The sequence below is a fragment of the Parasteatoda tepidariorum genome, chromosome 12, assembly GCF_982258835.1.
Source record: "Parasteatoda tepidariorum strain Cologne lab strain chromosome 12, Ptep-v5.0, whole genome shotgun sequence".
Lineage (NCBI taxonomy): Eukaryota > Metazoa > Arthropoda > Arachnida > Araneae > Theridiidae > Parasteatoda > Parasteatoda tepidariorum.
The window spans coordinates 41,372,047-41,393,283 of record NC_141766.1 but is presented as its reverse complement, the minus strand read 5'-3'; the positions used below and the strand labels follow the sequence as shown (position 1 = coordinate 41,393,283).

The 21,237-nt window shown below is 30.3% G+C and overlaps 1 protein-coding gene across 1 annotated transcript; it reads right to left on the bottom strand.

The window, feature by feature from the left end:
* Window positions 1-329: 329 nt before the first annotated feature.
* Window positions 330-4,471, bottom strand: LOC147801040 (uncharacterized). Its single transcript, XM_087155732.1, has 2 exons — window positions 1,414-4,471; window positions 330-418 (listed from the first exon to the last, which is right to left on the bottom strand). Exons 1-2 carry the CDS (start codon window positions 4,469-4,471, stop codon window positions 330-332), a joined length of 3,147 nt encoding a protein of 1,048 aa, XP_087011858.1.
* Between the last annotated feature and the right edge of the window lie 16,766 nt (window positions 4,472-21,237).

The following is a 21,237-nucleotide window of genomic DNA, read 5'->3' as shown; positions in this document are numbered from 1 at the left end:
GGTGGTTGGAGCTGTCAACACTTATTGCTAATAAGTCAGTATAACTTTTAGTATTTTATTTTTGAATGTTAGTTTGATGTTCTTTAAATTGAAGTTTTTGCTCGTTAAATAGAGTATTTGCCACCTCATAAAAGCATTTTGGACTAATTTTTTGTTGTTGCATATTTGACTTAAGATTACGTTCTGTGTTGCCCTTTTTCCGTTACGAAACTAATTACTTTCGAATTGACAAACGAATTGTTACTTTTAGAAACATTTATTGGGACGTAACACAAATACATACATATTAACACAGACACTCAAGACATAATAATTTTCATTAATCCCGGTTACATAGGGGGCGCTGCTGGAGCGCTTCTGGATACGAATATTCTTAACACACCCCACCTGTACTCTGTTAAGAGTACATTACTACAAACTATTAAATGCAAATACAAATTAAATTATATTAAATCATATGCAAATACAAAATATAAAGAAAGAAAAAACATTATAATGACACAAGGATAATATAGGCAATGATACATGAAACCTTTTAGTATTAATTTATTTCAAGGGGGTAAATTAACTGAATTGGTCGTTTATACTGACCTTTAGATGTTTTGATAATGCATGATCTAATATGACCATCTCGGCCAATAATTACTTTTTCAATAATGCCAAGGGGCCACAAAAATTTAGATTTCGTTATTCCTTCGAGCAATACTACGTCCCCTACCTTCAGATCCTTTTCTGGTAAGGGATTAACAAATTTGTGTGCATTTCTTAATTGCATTAAATAATTAGCTTTCCATTTTAACCAAATTTGACGTACAAGTCTAGTTTGGTAAATTTTACGTCTAGTTAAATTTTCTTTATTCGAGGGTTCATTGCTCAAAATTTCTGTAAAATGAATTGGATAGCTAAGAATTTCCTGTCCAGGAAATAAAAATTGGGATGGTGTGAGAGGTAGTGGTTCATTTAACTCATTGCTTACATAAGTAAGTGGTCGATTGTTCAATACAAATTCAATTTCTGATAGAATGGTCGTCATTTCTTCAAAGCTAAGAAAAGATTTACCGAGAATTTTTCTTAAAGGTTCTTTAATACTCTTCATGAGTCTTTCATAAAATCCTCCCCACCAAGGAGCATGAGGGGGGATAAACTGCCATGTTATTTCATGCAAAGCCACAAAATTGTTTAACTCTGAATCATCCAAAATTTTAGAAAAACTTTTCAAAATATTTTCTGCATTTTTAAAACTCTTAGCGTTATCCGAAATGATGACCTTACAATTTCCCCTTCTCGCCAAAAATCGTCTTAAAGACAAAATAAAGTTTTTTGTTGTCATATCCGTGACTAATTCAATATGAACAGCCCTTGTAACAGCACATGTAAACAATGTTATATAAGATTTTTGATTAATATCTTTACCTGAACGAACAGTGACTGGACCAGTAAAATCAATTCCAGTAACAGTAAAAGGGGGGTTTTCAAGAACTCTAGTCTTTGGTAATTGTGCAGTGATTTGTTCTGCAGGTTTCAAAGAGTACCTTTTACAAATGAGACAAGTTTTTAAAACCTTTTTCACTATTTGTCTACCCTTCGGAATCCAAAATGCACTGCGAATTTTTGCGAGGGTAGCCGACACCCCACCGTGACAAACCTTTTTATGTTCTCTAGAAATTAGTAATTCAGTAAATTTTGACTTTTTAGGTAAAAGAATTGGATGAATCTCGCTATCTGAAAATTCACTTTCTTCTAACCTTCCCCTTACTCGCAAAACATTATTTTTATCTAAAAATGGGGCGAAATAATAAAGAGAAGACTTTTTAGATACCTGTTTACCATTTTTAATGCATTCCAATTCAGAAGAGTAGACAAGACTTTGCTCATACCTTATCCAGTCCATCTCAGCTTCTGAGAGCTCAGTTGCAGTGTAAGATCCCAACTCAACTGGTAATTTTTTGAGCTTGTTGACGAATCTTTTAACCAGTACTGTGATTTTTAACACTCTATCTAAGTTACTATATTTATTTAAATCTAACACAAATTCTGAATCAAACACTGTACATTTACATTGGGAGATTATTTCACATTCTTTTCTAACTTCTAAATCTCCAATGGGTTTCTCATTTTCAATTTTACAAGGCCAAAACTCACTAGATTGACTCAACCAAGGTGGTCCATACCACCACAACGAATTTTTGACTAAGTCCGAAGCAGAAATACCCCTTGAAAGGATATCTGCAGGATTTTCTTTTCCAGGACAATGAGACCATTCTGTTTGTTCAGTTAAATTTTGAATTTCATTGACTCTATTTTTAACAAAGGTTTTGTAGTTATTGGCCTCTCCCTTAATCCAATACATGCATATGGTTGAGTCTGTCCAATAGTGATGAGTAGTTTCAAATTTTAAACATTTACTAACTTGTTTAACTAACCTAGCGGACAATAAACATCCTAACAATTCTAAACGTGGCAATGTGATTGACTTAATAGGAGCAACCCTACTCTTGGAACATACAAAGCTAGTAATCACTCGATTTTCTCGAGTAATTCCTCTTAAATAGATCACACAGCCATAGGCATTCATGGAAGCATCTGAAAAAGAATGAATATCAAATGAAATAAAATCACATAAAGTTAATCCTGAAAAATAATGTCTAGGAATGAATATCTCATTCAAATGTTCGATTTCACTGCACCACAACTGCCACTTGTAGTCCAGTAAAGGTGGAAGTTCAATATCCCAGTCAATATTAGCAGCCCACAATTCTTGGATAAGAATTTTCAGTTTCATAATGAAAGGACCAACGTAGCCAATGGGATCGAAGATGCGACCCAGAAGGTGTAATACAAATCGCTTGGTACTGCTACCATTGACAGCAATGTCTTTCAACTTGCTGACGTCAAAAAAGATTATATCTTCATCAGGATTCCAAGCCAGTCCTAGAACTTTACTTGGTACACCATTTCCACTTATGCCATTTGAGTCATCAGTTTCTATGCCAGATCTTTTGTACATCTCACGGAGTGGTATCGAGTTAGTTTGCCATTTTCTAAGCACCATTCCTGCTTTCTTCATTATCTCTACACTTTCGATGCTGATTTTATGAGCAGTTTCTAAATTATCAGTTCCTCCAACGAGATCATCGACCCAGAACGAATTTCTTAACACTTCACAAGTTTCTGGGAATAAATTTTGGCACCTTTCAAAATGGTGCTTAAGAGTTGCTGCAAGCAGGTAAGGACTTGGTTTAAGTCCAAATAGCACTCTAGTGAAGTTTAGTATACAAAGCTTGTCTGAATTGAGGTCTTCAATCCAGAAAAATTTGGTAAATCGTCGATCATCTGAGTCTATCAAAATTTGTAAATATGCCTGTTTAACATCAGCTGTATATGCTACAGCATTTTGTCTAAATTGCAACAAAAGCTCGAACAAGTTTGGATATAAGTTCATTCCAGTATGAAGACAATCATTGAGTGAGTATTCTCCCTCTGCATGAGCTGTACCATCAAACACTATTCTGAGGCGACTACTTGTTTTATCTTCGCGAATGACAGCATGGTGGGGCAAATAAAACGTAGATTCATCAATTAAATCATCTGACAATTCAACTATTCCCTCTTTAAGATAACCGTCTACAACCTCCCGATACTCCTTATACAAAGATGGATCTCTCTTAAACCTCTTGACCAAACTATTAAAACGTTTTAATGCCACCTCCCTATTGCTCGCCAACTTTTCTTGCATCCCTTCTATCCAAGGCAACTTAACACAATATCTATTGTCAACAAACTGAATCGAATCATTGAATTCCCTCAAAAGATCTTGCTCTTTGCTACCTAAAGTCTCTATTTCGTCACCTCTAATTCCCAAACTTTCCAATTCCCAAAATCGTCTAAGCTCCGAAGAGATTGAATCATTCTCACTAAAAACGAAATTAACCGATGCGGACTCAATTGAACCTTCACATCTACCTTGAAGGGACCATCCAAAAACTGTTTCAAGAGCAACTAATGATGAATTTAACCTTTGAAATCTCTTAGTCAAATCCCAATAATAATCTGATCCAACTAACAATGAGATCCTACAATCATTGGACAGCTCATTAGTATTAAATGTCAACTTAAGTCTCCTGGCCTTCATCTCAGCGCAAACCCTTTGATCAGGAACATGAATTGGCGCTCTCGAAATTTCATCTATCTCCAATGCCTCAATCACGACTTCGTTACCTTCGAAAATATTTCGCAACTTAACCTCCACTTTGCGACAAACCTGCAACTTAGGATTCTTGGAGCCAAAACTATAAATTTTCAATTTTTCAAACCCTACAACCTTTAATCCTAACCTTTCGGAAACACATTTTTTAACAAAAGTCCGTTCAGAGCCATTATCAAACAACGAAAATATTAAATCCGAAGAATTAGTGCCAACAATTTCTACCTTTACACATTGCAACAAAATCCCTCCATTTTTATTCCCCATATGATTCGAAGAAGTGGATACAATTTCATTTAATTTTTTCTCTTCATTTTGGTTTTTCTTCGACTCATCCTTATCCTTTTTAGAGTTTTCTAGTTTAAAACATATTGCACGCGCATGCCTACCATTACAAAAAGAACAAGCGGGGCCTTTACAATTTTTAACAAAACAATTAACATTACAACATAATAAGCATCTTCTTTCGCGTAATAATTTCTCTCTTTTATTTTGAGCTTTCAAATTCTCACATAAAGAACTCAAATGATTTTGATTACAAAATATACAACCATTTGAAGCTGCATTAGTCAGCAATTCATTCGCGGAGGATATAAATTTATTCCGATTCCAAGAGCCTCCGTTATATTTACGAGAAATTTGTTTTGAATGGAAATTCGACGCCAGGCGAGGCGAAGGGGGGGAACCCGCAGACTGCTGCAAGTGAAAAGCCCTCTCTCTGGCGATAATAGCGTTATGCAAAAAACTCATTAATTCATTTAGATCATGATTAGTACTTGAAATTTGCTCTTTACTAAATTCTAAAATAAGATCACTGGGAAATAGTTTCAAAATAATTGCGCTAAGCATTACACTATACGTTTCCGATTTTACACCTAAACTTTCAAGAGAACGAATTTGAGTTTGACATTTAAAATAAAGATTCTTTAATTCCTGTAAATTAGACGAAATTTTTAAAGGGGTCATATTCAACAGTTTAGACATATGGGCGTTAATTAAAACATCTTTTTGACCGAATGTATCTTGAATTAATTTAAGAGCTGGTTTATAGTTGTTTTCTGTTATCGCAAAACCTTTAATGCAAGAAAGTGCCTCACCGCCAAGACAACTAAATAAATATGAAAATTTTTCTACATCTGAGAGAGAAGGATTTTTGTCAATTGAATTTTCATATTGATTCCAGAAATTCAAATACTCTGATGGATCGCCATAATAAGTTTGAATTTTTAATTTAGGCAATTTAGCGCTTATATTTCCGCTACGATTCGCTGGGTTTTCTTGCACATTATTATATTTATTTTCAATTACGCTATCCGATTGCAACGATTTTATTTTGTTTTTTAATTTAACAGTAGTAAAAACTATTTCTTCGTTATATTCATCAATTTTTTCTATTTCTGATTCAATATCATCATTATCTAAAAGATTTTCGATTTTAACATCTAAAGATTTGATTTGATCGTCTTTGGTTTGCAATTGGATCAACAGGCTTTCGAACTCATCGATTTCAATTCCCTGCTCATCTAAACAAGTTTTAATTTTTGTAATTAGTTTAGTAACTTGTCCTCTATGTGAGGTGCGTTGCTTTTTTAACTTATCTAACTCTTTCTTTTCAGCCATTACTAAAGTTATATTCCTATTCAGATATTAATAAGCACTACCAAATCAAACAATTTTTAAAGCATATGTGGTTCAGTAAATACAAACACTACTTATTCAAACTAGTACTTATTCAAAACGAAAGTATATATATCAAACATAAACAACACAATTTTACCATTTCAACAATTTCCTACTCATAAACCCTAATTCGACACAATATGAAACAATTAAATGTCCAAATCGAAACTATTTCAATGCAATGACTTTTAACTACTTTCAACACAATACGAAATGGATAAGTATCAAATCAAAACAACATACCCCACATGCCGTCATTCTTTATTTCTTGCAAACGAATTTTTTATTCGAACAAACCATGGGCTTCCACGGACGATGCATCAATTTTCCGTTACGAAACTAATTACTTTCGAATTGACAAACGAATTGTTACTTTTAGAAACATTTATTGGGACGTAACACAAATACATACATATTAACACAGACACTCAAGACATAATAATTTTCATTAATCCCGGTTACATAGGGGGCGCTGCTGGAGCGCTTCTGGATACGAATATTCTTAACAGCCCTTGACAGTTCGTATAGTCCTGAGATTTCTAAATCGAACCCTACTTTTGTTGAATATTTCAGTTAAGGTTCGGCTTTGTTTCAGTTGTAGCTGGACTTAAGAGATACAGTATGTAATATCCTATTTTAAGATATAACTAGTCATAAATTCGTTAAAATAAACTTGTAAATTAACAAAAAAATAATAATAAAAGAAGAAAGAGAAAGTGAGAGATATTTTTTATTTTAGTCTGAATATTTAAAATACGGTTTTCCTGGAACTATTCAAACAATTGTATTCAAATTGTGTATTTTGCAATATAAAATTACTTTCTTTTTAATGATGCAAAAATTTGTTTAACTTACAATTCAAAAACTTTTCGACTATTATTAAATAAGAATCAGAAACAATTTTCAGACAACAATTCAACAATTCAGAACTTAACTGAACTTAACAGTAACAGAACTTAACGTATGCAGTTTATAATATCCTATTTTAAGATATAACTAGTCATAAATTCGTTAAAATAAACTTGTAAATTAATAAAAAAAATAATAAAAGAAGAAAGAGAAAGTGAGAGATATTTTTTATTTTCGTCTGAATATTTAAAATACGGTTTTCCTGGAACTATTCAAACAATTTTACTCAAATTATGTATTTTGCAATATAAAATTGCTTTCTTTTTAATGAGGCAAAAATTTGTATAACTTGCAATTCAAAAACTTTTACGACTATTATTAGACGAGAGTCAAACATTTTTTTTTTGTATGGAAATACTTTCAAAAAAGCGAATTTTATAATTGAGTTCCGAAAACTTTCAATTTTTTATAAATAGAATGAAAATTGGTAATTAAAAAGAGCTGCGTCACCTTAAAAACTTAAAAAAAAAAAAAAAAAATTAGCTTCACTCATTGAAATTTTCCGATTTTATTTAAACTAAACATTTATGATGATAAGATTAAATAGTTTTAATACTACCACTATTCTTAATTTTTTTTTACGTAATATTGAAATTAAAAAAGAGCCGATGATTACAATTTAAAACGATCTGACAATTTCATCAAAGAATTTATAATTAATTGTCGAAAAACTTTTTCTTATTCATTGAAAAGTCTTATAATAATCTTTCTCAAGCCCTCTTCTCTCTCAGAATAAACGAAGAAGAAACGAAATAACAATGTCTCCAACAACTTCGCTTACTGCATTCGAGCACTTATGTTTAAGGAAGAAGATATATTTATAAATAGTATTTCGTTATAATAATTGCTTTATGGTTAAGTAGAACAAGTTTTGAAAGCATTAACATGGATATTTTATATAGTAAATAAAACAATTGTAATTTTAAGAAGTGATAAATTAACTTCATTAAAGTGATAAATTAAAGTGATGATAAATTAAAGTGATAATTATGAAATGATTTAGGTTAGAATAGGTTGTCTATGAAATGATTTTGGTTATGAAATGATTTAGGTAAATAAAAATATAACATAAATAAACGAAGAAGAAGCGAAATAACAATGTCTCCAACAACTTCGCTTACTGCATTCGAGCACTTATGTTTAAAGAAAAAGATATATTTATGAATAGTATTTCGATATAATAATTGCTTTATGGTTAAGCAGAACAAGTTTTAAAAGCATTAACATGGATATTAGAATGAATAAAATGGAAAAAATGTTAAAATATCATTTATATAGTAAATAAAACAATTTTAATTTTAAGAAGTGATAAATTAACTTACTTATGAAATGATTTAGGTTAGATTAGGTTACCTATGAAATGATTTTGGTTATGAAATGATTTAGGTAAATAAAAATATAACGTAAATAAACGAAGAAGCGAAATAACAATGTCTCCAACAACTTCGCTTACTGCATTCGAGTACTTATGTCTAAAGAAAAAGATATATTTATAAATAGTATTTCGATATAATAATTGCTTTATGGTAAAGTAGGGCAAGTTCTAAAAGCATAAATATGAATATTAGAATGAATAAAATGGAAAAAAAAGCATGTTAAAATATCATTTATATAGTAAATAAAACTATTGTAATTTTAAGAAGTGATAAATTAACTTACCTATGAAATGATTTAAGTTATCTATTAATGTATTTTTTCTGTACAGTAAATCACCATATTTTAATATATTTAACTTTAAAATTTCCGTATCGATTTTCTTCCACTGAAATAACAAAGATAACATTTCACAGAAAAACTGGCAGAAGATAAAGCTTGTAGATTTTAGAACTTAAATTATTTTATAAGGCTATTTGTTGAAGCAATTATCAACTAACCATCTTACTCTTATTTTTATTCGTAAACATCAAGACGCTTTTTTTTATAAAAAAAAAATTGTTGTTACATGGGTGTTAATTGTTGTGTTGCTAATTGTTGCTCACACCTTTAGAGATTTGCCCAAAAATAATCTACTTATCTGTGAATCGAAAATGTCATTGCAAATTCCAATTAAGTTTACTTCTATGAATATACATTACAATTATACATTGCTTAAATCATAAATTAAAATAATTTTTACTGTGAATTGAAGTTCAAATTTAATTGTTATCGGAATTTAAATTATAGTTTCGTGTTATGCTCCCATCTTTTGAGAACTGTCCACTTGTGTGTTTCCAGTTAAAATAAACTTCACCAAGAGGTGATCTATAAAATTATTAAAAGTTTTAAATAATCTGATATTATAAATTACATTCGAATATATACAATACCAAATTAATAAAAATAAATATAAGTGTATATTTTATAGAAGTTGAAACTTATTTTCTTTAAACAACTCATTGACTAGAATTTTATTCTGGGCACAGCTCGAAATTCGTGTTTGAGAAAATAGAAGCAGCTTGAAATGCGTGTTTAAGAAAAGGAATACAGCTTGAAACACGTGTTTAAGAAAATAGATATAGCTTGTGATGTTAGTTTAAGAACAAGGATACAACTTGAAATGAGTGTTTAAGAAAATGAACAGAGCTTAAAATGTGCATTTAAGAAAATGAATACAGCTCGAAATGCGTATTTAAGAAAATGGATATATGAGATGCATTTTTAAGAAAATAAATACAGCTTGAAATGCGTGTTTAAGAAAATAAATACAGCTTGAAATGCGTGTTTAAGAAAATAGGCACAGCTCGAAATGTGTGTTTAAGAAATAGATATAGCTTAAAATGCATGTTTAAGAAAAGGAATGCAACTTGAAATGTGTGTTTAAGAAATTGGATACAACTTGAAATGCGTATTTAAAAAAATGAATATACATAGTTTGAAATGCTTCTTTAAGAAAATAGACACAGCTGAAAGTTCATATTTAAGTAACTAAGCACTGCAAAAAATTAGTATTTTGAGTGTTCAACCCAAATTTAACAACTAAACGTGGAATTTCGTGCTTACTTTTCTTTCTTATTTAAGCACAAAACATAATCATTACGGGGTGCTAATTTACTATTCAGTACATGAATTTTTTTAACTTTCCTTGGTTTCCTATCTAACATATACATGACACTCGCATGTTAGATTTCTGAGTGGACGGAAGTGTCCTGTGAGGTTAAGTCATGCAATCACACCCTCTGGGCCATTTTTTCAAATGTATTATTTGATAATGAAAATTTATATTAAAAATGAAAATAAATTCTTATTCCGAGCTCCATATATACTAAAATAAAACATTTTTACTATTTATCAAAGTTTATCAATGTTTCTCTATGTTAACTTCATCAATATGGACAAAATAATTGGACAAATGGATGAAATTAATTTCCTACAATGATTCCCCAATCACTGCTTCCCACGAACTACCAATTCTTCTTCAACTAGAGATAATCATCATCCTGAGGATAAATATTTTACTAAATACTGCCTTCCTCCAACTGCATCAAACTACTACAATCACCAAAATTATTTCAGCATAATGGCATTTTCGTAGCCAATTTGAAAGTTTTGATGATCCAGATATGAAGCAACAGTTTTAAAAATATATGTTAGAATTTGTTTTTAAAATAATTCTTTGTTTTATTTCGTCCCGAAATGCTGACATTTTTGTTGAAATAGTAGTGATTTAAAAAATCCGCTGAAAGTAATGGAAATTTGAAATGATTAAAAACGTGTGTTTGTTATTCATTTCACATAATAAAGCAAAAAATGGAAATTCGGAATATTAAAATATAATTCTTCATTTTATCGAAAAAATTTATATTTCCTTATAAATTTATATCGCTGCCAGTTTTCCATATGTTCAATAGAAGAGTCTCAAATTAATGTTTAGCGTATTATAATTTTATTTCATCAAAACCAGTAGTTATATTTTAATTGCTGAAAAATTTTTTTTTTAAAAGATTGTTATACTTTTTTGGGTTAATAAAACATTTATCTTAGTTATATTGGTTATAAAATATTGAGTGGAGCAATAACTAATAGCTAGTAAATGAATTGAAAATGTGAAAACTACGAAAATTTTTAATATAACTAAATTATGATATTATAAATCATTTCATTGTTATTTAAAATTCGTTATACTTATCATTCTCTTTTATTTTGAAGGCGTATTTAATAGGGTAAAATAAATGTTTTGGTTTTGAAAAACAATCCGAAACTGAATGGGTTTAATGTCAGTAATATTGGCATACTGAACATGAAATTTTGTAAGCATGAAATCATAAAAAGAACTTTCATTATAAATAATATTCCAACTTACATAATAATGTGGTTGCAGTTCGCGAAGAATAAAATAGATGGCGCAACGTGTTTCGGTTTGCTCTTTTCAAACTGCTATGTTAGATTGCGTTAAAATTTTTGATCGATCAAAGAATAAGCTCTTAAAAAATTTTAAAGGAAGTACTTGGGAGAAAATTAAAGTATTAAAGAAAATTGTGAATTATTTTTTGATTACATAGCGCAGTTAAAAAAGGTATTTTTTTTGTAAATAGTTATTATTATTATTTTTTTAAATAGCACATTTATAAATTTTAAAAACGTTTAGTAACACATCAAATTTTTATTAAACGTATAACAGAAGTGCTACGTTTTTTATGTAACCCATTAATGGTTAACGTTTCTTATTAGGGATGGTTTTAAAATGTATCATAAGCTTATAAACAAAAAAAAAATTTTTTTTTCAAGATAGAGATGACATAAAGAATTTTTTAGTATTTTTCAAATTTTATCAATGTCAGTACGTTGTTGTTAATGTTTAAAATTTAATTTGTAAGTTTTTTTTGCGTCAAAATATCGAATTTAGTTTGTTTAATTATCCAATAATTTTTTCATAGATATTCTGTTGATAATTCAGTAACTACAATTTTAAGTTTTTATTTTTTTTATTCTGCTATAATTTTCAATTAAGGTTATCTTTTGTTATTAATTTCAGGAATCTCAGATAATTTAAGTTTTTGGTATTTCATACTAGATTTTGCGAATGATTTTTAACTTTTTAAATGATTGTTGGTGGTTGACGTGATTAGATTGACGTTTTAAATAGTTATGCAGTTGCAATTCTCATACGAAATCTGTGTTAAGGAGGAATAATACAGTTGAAGTCAGTAAAAAAAAGAAAGATTTTTTTAAGGAATTTTGCAGTGATTGTGATATATTTAACTTAAATGTATATATATCATATATTTATCTTATTGTACATATTTAATCTTCATTTCATCATGTTACAAATACAAACATTTAAAAAATTATCTCTTATGTAATACAATGTTTATTACTTATTTTTTAAATTATCCATAATTCCTGTAGTCATAAATTGGAGAAACAAAATCTACAAAATTTTATTCCGTTTTGAATTTTTTAAACTATATGAATGTAGTTTTCATTGCAAGTAAGTTTAAAAAAAATCATTTCCATGAATTATTTCGACAAAATAGTTAAAATTATAGTGTTTTACTGAAACGTTTTATATTTTATTTATTTTTGAACGGTCGTTGAGCAGTCAATTCAAATTTGGGTTTACGACTACTAATTTTGAACCGAATCCAGAGGACAAGGGAACTCCTGGATAAAGTATTATGAGAAATTTGGAGAGATTCGTGGATTACTTTCTTGATAGAATTAACCTCGCATTTGCGTTACATGGAGGGGAAAGCTACAAAAACCTCCCATGGTTTGTCTGGCGGCAAGGGAGCTCTAATCCACGATCCGTCAACCACTGAGGATATTTCACGCCAGCACTGGGGTCGGTGCAAGCTGGGTGCGGAAGTCGTTTGGAATGAGATAAAAATGGTACGTGATGGAGTTTTTTTACTTTTTTTCCTAAAATTTACATCCAAACATTTATTGAAAACAACCATTAGTTTCTATAAACTTTTTCTATTTCAGGCCGGCATTATTTGATTTTAGGAGTTTTTTCCAGCTCTATTTCACGTAGCGATCAAACTGGTTTTAATATTTTTGATACCGTCTTCCTCTTAAGTTATTAGACATATTTCAAGAGCTTTTATGTTTTTTTTCCCTGGCTTAAATATTAGTTTGCGACCGCTAATGCGTAAGCTTTTTCACTTTCTTTCTGAAAAGGATTCTGAAAAGATATATTAAGGGTGGTGATTACGAAATATTGAAATTTTATTAACATATAAATTACTTTCTTTTGGAAAAAATAAAATTTTTTAATTTCCTTTCTTATTGTTTTCTATTTAAATTAAATTGCTCAGAGAAACATTTTTAAAGAAGAAAAAAAAGTGCAATCATGTTAAATAGATTTGAAAAGTTCAACATAAATAAATAATAAATAAATAAGTAAATAAATAAAAAGCTAATCTTGAAAAGATATGAATTCAGGTGATTAACTGCATATTCAGGCATTAATTTGAAGTAAAATTTCATTGTCTGTGAAAAACTAAAATGAAATATTAAAATATGTTAGATTTAAGTAATTAATTTTTTAAAGATAAGGTAAAAAAGTATAAGCGCTAACGATTTAAGCGTCTACAAAGTTGATAAAATAGTTTTAAAAACTTTAATATAGCAATTAAATTCTCATTAGTATATCATTAAATCGAACGATACATTAAAATTATATTTTTTCACCAATTTACGATAGTAAAGAATATTCTTTTTAAGATTACAAATTTAATATTTATAACCATCACTGCAGAATAAAAAATAGTTGTGCATTTTATATGTAAATAAATTAAATACTGAAGATATTTTTCCGTAAACTAAATTTAATAATTTATGATTAGTTATCCCTGCCACACCTGAAAACTTTTGAGTTGAAAAACTATTTTTTTTACTCATTCTATTTTATTTGGATCAAAAACAAAAAGATTAATTCCTTCTCTGTCCCATTCCCCTATTTATCCCCTTTTTTATACTTCCTCCAATTTTTTTTATAAATAAATGAAATCATTTTTAAATTAAAGATTTTCCCATTTTCTTTTCATAATAAATTTAAAAAAAGCTACATATAAATTTTTTTTTGTAGTTAGGCTAGTAGATTGTAGAAGAGTGCGACGAGCTCTTTGCGTTAGCTTACAGCTCTGTATTTCCATTAATGTAGCTTAGGGTTGATGCTTAGACTAGAATTGGAAAACAGTTTATTTTCACAGTTAATTAGAGAACAGTTATCTGCCGGGATAGCCTGGTCAGTAAATGGCCGGGATAGCCTGGTCGGTAGGGCGCTGAGCCCATGTCCGAGAGTTCGTGGGTTCGAACACCGCCGGCCGAAGACTCCTCGTGTAGTTGGGGACTGATGCACGTTAAAATTTTGTCGAGTCCTCCATGTTCCCATAATAAATCAAAACCTCTGGGGGTACTGAATTGGAGATCGATCGTTCTCTGATTCAGGTCAAAAATTACGATCTGTGGATGAATGTATGGATGTATGAATGGGTCCGCCTTACAAACAGGTGTGACGTATGATGTGGAAGAAGTCGAATTCTTGGCCATAGATGGCGCCAGTGAAACACAAGAATTGCACACTCTGCCTTAAATTTGCTCGGTTTCACCAAGCGGGCTTGCCGGTGTGGCAAGTGGCATTAGAGCCAACCAACCAACAGTTATCTGCACACAAGACTGCATACATTATAATTACTCATAACATATGCAGGCTTGTGTGAAGATTATAAACAAAATTCTATAAGCTCTTGTCAAGTTGAAAGGGTCCCACAGTGAAGAACAGTGACAGGTTGACGTTTCGTAAAGACGTTATTCAGAGTAGTTCGTCGAAGTCAAACATCACTAGTTAAGGTCAGTGAGCTGTTGGGTAACCAGTTTGATCAGCCTGTAAAAGGACTGAGGGTGCGGGGTATCGATCCTCGTTAAGCTTTTCTAAAGTGCTTGACCTAGCGTGACTACCAAAAGCAGGGTGTCATCTCCTAAGCAGAGGTTCAAAACTATAATGGCATGTCTTCGTATCATCCTCAGGGACATTTCCCAGACCATCGCCAATAGCCCAATGTGCAACTCTTGTGTGAAGTAAATAAAAAACTATTACGCAATCATATACGGTCTTGTGTACGGATTACAAATTAAGGCCTTAGGTTTTTTTGCCCATTACAAAGGCTTCTTTGTAGGCTTTTTTGCCCATATGTAGGCTTTTTGCCGTTGTCATTTTAAAATATAGATAGCACAAATTAGAGAAAAACTTCCTCAGTATACATCCATGTTTATGATGGGATTATGATGGGATGGATGGGCTACCTCTATGCTACGTAGAGTTTTCGGATCGTCAAGACCACTAGGTCAAGACGACCGCTAAAAAGTAGTTGTTGTTGTAGTTGTAGTTCAAACCAAAGTATTGTGCAATTAAGTTTAAGAAGTACGATAATATGGCTCAACTTAGCGGTATATTAAGGTTGCAATGAATTTTGAAATGAGGTGCAATGAATTCAAGGTTTAAAACTGCTTTAAATAAACTAGCTTATTTTGAATCTTCTTTAACCATATTTCACCATATAATGACTCTATTTCACTCGTGGTTCGGGTTTTGATATGGGAACAAAGATTACAAGTTTCATATAGAGATAAAAGACAAGTTCAAGTTCAAAAGATATCGAGACAGAAAAGAGCAAAAACTGGTGAAGAATTATTTCATTATAGTTAATTTTCCGGAAAATTAAAATATTAATGTTTACCAATATTTTTTGAAACAATTATAACATATAAATAGGAACGTTGAGTTTGGTCAGGAAGAAAAAAGCAGTTAAAGGCTGCTTGTAACAATTTTGTAAAAATGAAAAGCGTTTGTGATCTAATTTTTTAACACTAGGTTTACGGGACGCGTCATTTTGACGCATTTCGAGTTTTATAAGGAAAATTACAAAACCCGTTTGCATTTTTATTTGATCTCTTGTAATGACTTTTATCCATTGATCGAGGTAAAGATATATTGAAGTCTATTTACTTCAAAAGCGTTGAAATATTAAAATTCTCTTTGTGGTATACCTAACTCTGAGGATATGCGTCAATTTGACGCGATCGCAATTTAGACAAAATTTTGAGTAAACATGCAAACATCACATCAATAGTTAATAGAAATGCACCGACAATACTTCGATCCGTTATCCGATATCGTTATCTCAAATAAAATAAGCGATAAACAACTGTTGCCGATAAGCAATAGTAGAAAGAACAAACGTAGAATGTCAATTGATGTCAGAGTGTCTAATTTTGAAGGTTTCAGTTGCTTAGTTCGAGTATTGAAAATAAAATACTAGAATATTTCATAAATATATACCTCATATTTTCATTTTTTTTCTTATAGTATATAATTACATTACTTTACAGAGATGCCAACTGCTCCGCCAAAATAATTTTAAAAAAAACGGTAAATAACTACTAAGTAAATTTCGCAAATATAAAGTGGTGAATTATATAAGCCGACGAGCTATTTAGAAATAGTGGTGGATAAAAATCTACTAAATTGGATTTATTAAACCAAGAATCACAATTGATAAACTACCACTTTAAAATATATATTTGCCGTCCGGAACAAGTTGGCATCTCCGTAAGTGCTGTTATATGTATTCGTTCATGCGTTAAATTGACGAGTGTTCGTAGAGATAGCTATATAAGAAACGTCCGTAAACCTTGTGTTAAAATTGCTAAAGTAATTCCAACGCTGTATTATTTAGGCTCTTTAAAATCTGCAAATATTAAGAATTATTTTTTTAATTTTGATAACTTTCATTTAAGTGAAATAATTTTCCGAAACTAGAGATTTTAAAAAGTTTAATTACTTTTGAAATATTTTGTCTGTTTTAAAGCTGGGATAAAACTGGGGAACAAAGCTTTTGTTGCATATGTAGAAATACTTGGTCTTGTCTGTGGTGGGAACTTTTTTTATTATCTAAAATTAGTTTTGCTCCAAAAGCTACAATTTTTTTAAGTGACATTTTAAGTCTGTCAAAATGTGGGAGTCAAATTTAGGGAGGGAGGGAATTTTGTCAAAATGTGGGAGTTTAAAAACGTTATATATTTCAGGGGGTGGCGTATCTGCAGCAACAAACGTCTAGGGGAATTAGGCCTTAAAATCACATAGGAACTTATCACATAGGTATGTAAGTAGCAGGTAGAGGAGCTTCCTTATTATGACTTATTCAGAAGCACTAGAAATTGTTCATAATAGAGAAGCTCTCTTAGCGGCGTATAACGATATTTCTGGACATATGTTGCCATGCACTTTTAATTCTGATGATGTGCCCTAACTGCAACAGAAGTTTATCACGGCACTTATGCAATCCCTTGTTGCAGATAACGTTTTTTAAACTTGTACATATCGACAAAAAGTAGACTAAAACTCTTATTGAAAATAAAGCAAACTTTGGCTTGGAGGGAGAAACCGATTACAGATTTGAAATCAGTGATACGAAATTACCTCAGGTCTGTTGAAAAATCTCATACGAAAGGAAAAAAAAATTATTTGTCTGCATAATTCTTTACAGAATTGTTTCCTAAAGCCCAGACAGTATAGTTTAAAATTTTAGTTTGTTTTTCGAGCCTCGCTGTTTACTAATATTACTATTCAGCCATTGGCAAAGAAAATATGCAAATGATGCGCTTGTATAACTATTGCAATATTGGAAATTTAATATGCTTTGAGAACATTTGAAAATATAAATTTAATTTCAAAACAACGTGAAATATTTTTTAAAGTACTGATGGTTTCAATGATCATTTTAAAAACATGTTCTCAGGCTGTTTTTCAAAGATTTTCTTCACACGAAATATAACTTTTTTTTGCGAATAATATGTTAATCAACTATTAGATAGCAGCAGCTATTTACGACTGTTGGGTCAATTTAATCTATCTTTAGTCAGCGTCCTCTATGCTGATTCTTAAAATTCCTGCAAAAAAGTACAGACTAAACAGTTCATTATAAGGAAACGCTCCTAGTGGCATATGATGACGTTTCCGGGCATGGGTTCTTATGCAATTTCAATCCTCATGATTTGCTATAACTCCCCTTGAAGTTTATCACAACATTTATCCTACCCCAGTTATATACAACGTTTTTAAACCTGTACATTTCGACAAAAAATAGACTAAAAATGTCATTTAAGATATGTAGATAGGAAAGTGAAAACGCTTGAAAATTTGAAATTATTAGCGACGTGGAAATATCCAAGATATAAATATCCAAGTTAAAAAATATCACGCATAAGGATAAAAAAATGCTCCCCAGTGCTATTCATTAATTTTGATAATTTTCATCTGGGTAAAAATGCCTCTAGAAATTGGCATTTTAAAAAAGTTTAAAAACTTTTAAAATATTTATTTTATTTGTGCGTTCTAAAGCCCAGATAATTTCGTATGGTAAGACGGTGTAAATAGTTTAAAATTAGACTTTTGCCTTGTAAGGCACTCAAACAGCAGCATTTTCATTTTTCTTGGAGAAAGATATTTGAAAAATAGTGTTACGAAAATTACTCGAAACCTGTGAACAATCGGTCTTTTTGGGTAAGTAGTTTGTGATCTTTTCATAATAATGAGTGTGAATACTATATTCAAAAATATGATCAATGTTGTAATTAAGGAATATTTAAAATCTTACGACAATTGATTTAACAAGATTTGAGCATATTTTAATTAATAGAAAAGCTTATTTTAGAAAAAGAAGAAAATTATATTATTAATTATTTTCAAAAATCTAAGATGTTCCAATCAATAAACAAAGCAAACGATATTTTTTTCTTGTGAGCTTTTTCTGAGAAAAAAAATCTTCTGCGTACTTTCAGAAGCTTATAATAAAAAACGAAGATTCAAATTACTGATACAACTCAACTTTACACTTTAAACGAAAGAGCGAGCAGAGATTAAAGATGATCATTAAAGCTCAGCAGGACAAAAATAAATTCAACTTTCCACATCACATCTTTTTCTTTCAACTTTTAAGTTTTTCTAACTCGTAATCGTGAAACTGTTTCTAAATAGCAAACAGATCCTTTAAAAGAAAAAAAAACACATTGGAGTTTTCCTTATTCTTTATAAGATCTAAATTAATTTCTACTTGGAAAACTTGGTCTGGGATCTTATGCTGAATTTATATTGATCTTTAGAAACGGAATTTGGTTCTCAAAAGTCACGAGATAATCCTTTTCCTCCATTGGATTCTGACTGAGATAACTTTCGGTTCGTGAGATTTCTAAGCGCTTCATTAACCGTGGGATTCGAAAGTTAGGAGATCATTTTTCACGACACTTGGTATTTGAAAGCCGTTCTCTTTTAAAAGGCAAGTTTAAGCATTCCTTTGATCTCAAATGACGTACGTTTCCTCAACAATGGAATCTAGTTTCAGCTATAGCTTAAGTAATTTGTAAAAATCATCATCGTCATGGTCGTTAAGAAAAATAGTTTATCACTCTTTAACATGACTTAGAAGACTTCTGGATTATTCTTTTTCATAGAGATCATCTAGCATAATTAGTGGAAATGAAATGTATCATATGTTTCAAATATTGCATGCAAAGTTTAAAATTTTCTCATCGAAATATAGCATTAGATGAGAAATTATATTATTAAAAAGCAAGTTTAAGCATTCAATTTATTAATCTCAAATAACGTGCATTTCCTCAACAATGAAATATAGTTTCAGCTGTAGCTTGAGTAAATTGTAAAAATCATCATCGTCATAGTCATTAAGAAAACTAGAACGCGCACTAGCATGGCTTACAAGATTTGTGGATTATTCGTTTTCGTTGAAATCATGTAACATAATTAGAGAAATTAAAAGTATTATATGTTTCATATAGTGCAATTAAAAAAAATAAAATTTTCTCATCGAAATTTTGTATTAGATGGGCAGGTATAGAAGACAAGCTTAAGCAGTCAGTTGATTTAACTCAAATGACGTATGTTTCCTCAACAATGGAATCTAGTTTCAGCTATAGCTTAAGTAATTTGTAAAAATCATCATCGTCATGGTCGTTAAGAAAAATAGTTTATCACTCTTTAACATGACTTAGAAGATTTCTGGATTATTCCTTTTCATAGAGATCATCTAGCATAATTAGTGGAAATAAACTGTATCATATGTTTCAAATATTGGATGCAAAGTTTAAAATTTTCTCATCGAAATATTGTATTACATGGGAATTTATATTATTAAAAAGCCAGTTTAAGCATTCAGTTTATTGATCTCAAATAACGTACATTTCCTCAACAATGGAATCTAGTTTCAGCTATAGCTTAAGTAATTTATAAAATTGATCATCATCATGGTCATTAAGAAAAATTGTTTATCACACTTTAACATGACTTAGAGGATTTCTGGATTATTCTTTTTCATAGAGCTCATGTAGAATATATAGTTAAAATTAAATGTATTATATGTTTCAATTATAGTAATCGAAAAAATAAAAAAAATATTCTTCGTAATAGTGTATTAGATGGGCAGCTATCCTAAAAGGCAAGTTTAAGCATTCCTTTGATCTGAAAAGACGTACGTTTCCTCAACAATGGAATTTAGTTTTAGTTACAGCTTAAGTAATTTGCAAAAATCATCATCATCATGGTCATTAGGACAAATAGTTTATCACGCTTTAACGTGGATTAGAATATTTCTGGATTATTCTTTTTCAATGAGATCATGTAGAATAATTAGTTGAAATCAAATATAACAAATGTTTCAAATACTGTACTTGAAAAAAATTATAATTTTCTCATTGAAATGTTGTATTAGATGGGCAGTTTTCTTAAAAGGCAAATTTAAGCAATCAGTTGATTGTTCTCAAATGATGTACGTTTCCTCAACATTGGAATCTTGTTTCTGCTAAAACTGAAGTAAATTGTAAAAATCATTATCGCCATGGTCTTAAGAAAAATAGTTTATCACGCTTTAACATGGCTGAGAAGATTTCTGAATTATATTTTTGTAAAGAGATCATGTAGCATAATTAGTTAAAATTAAATGTATCGCATGTTTTAAATATTGTAATAGAAAAAATAAAAATTCTCTCTTCGAAATATTGTATTAGATGGGCAGTTATCTTAAAAGGCAAGTTTAACCAATCATTTAAATGTTCTCAAATGATGTTCGCTTCCTCAACAATGGAATCTAGTTTCAGCTCTAGCTTAAGTAATTTGTAAAAATTGTCAGTGTTTTGTATATTTCTTCTTCGTTGAGACATTGTTGTATAATTCGTTCAAGTAGAAAAGCACTAATAACTTCAAATTATTTGATTGAATTACCTGTTTCTGAAAACAGATTAAAACTTTTAATCACTAATTACGTTACATATTGTTCAAAACGAGATCTTTTTAAAGACAAATTTATTCACTTCAAAATGTGTACGTTTTTCTAACAATGGAATCTAGTTTCATTAAATGCATCGTATTCCAGCAAGAATCGTCGCACCTACTACACTATAAAAGTGTAGTAAGTAAGACTGCTATAAGTGTAGAAAGTGGTAGTCACTTC

Excerpts from the sequence above, each read along its gene's own strand:
- LOC147801040 (XM_087155732.1), bottom strand. The coding sequence starts at position 4,471 with ATGGGGAATAAAAATGGAGGGATTTTGTTGCAATGTGTAAAGGTAGAA. Across the intron at positions 419-1,413 it reads TCCAGTCACTGTTCGTTCAG|TTTGTAGTAATGTACTCTTA; the intron begins GTAAAGATATTA and ends TGCATTTAATAG.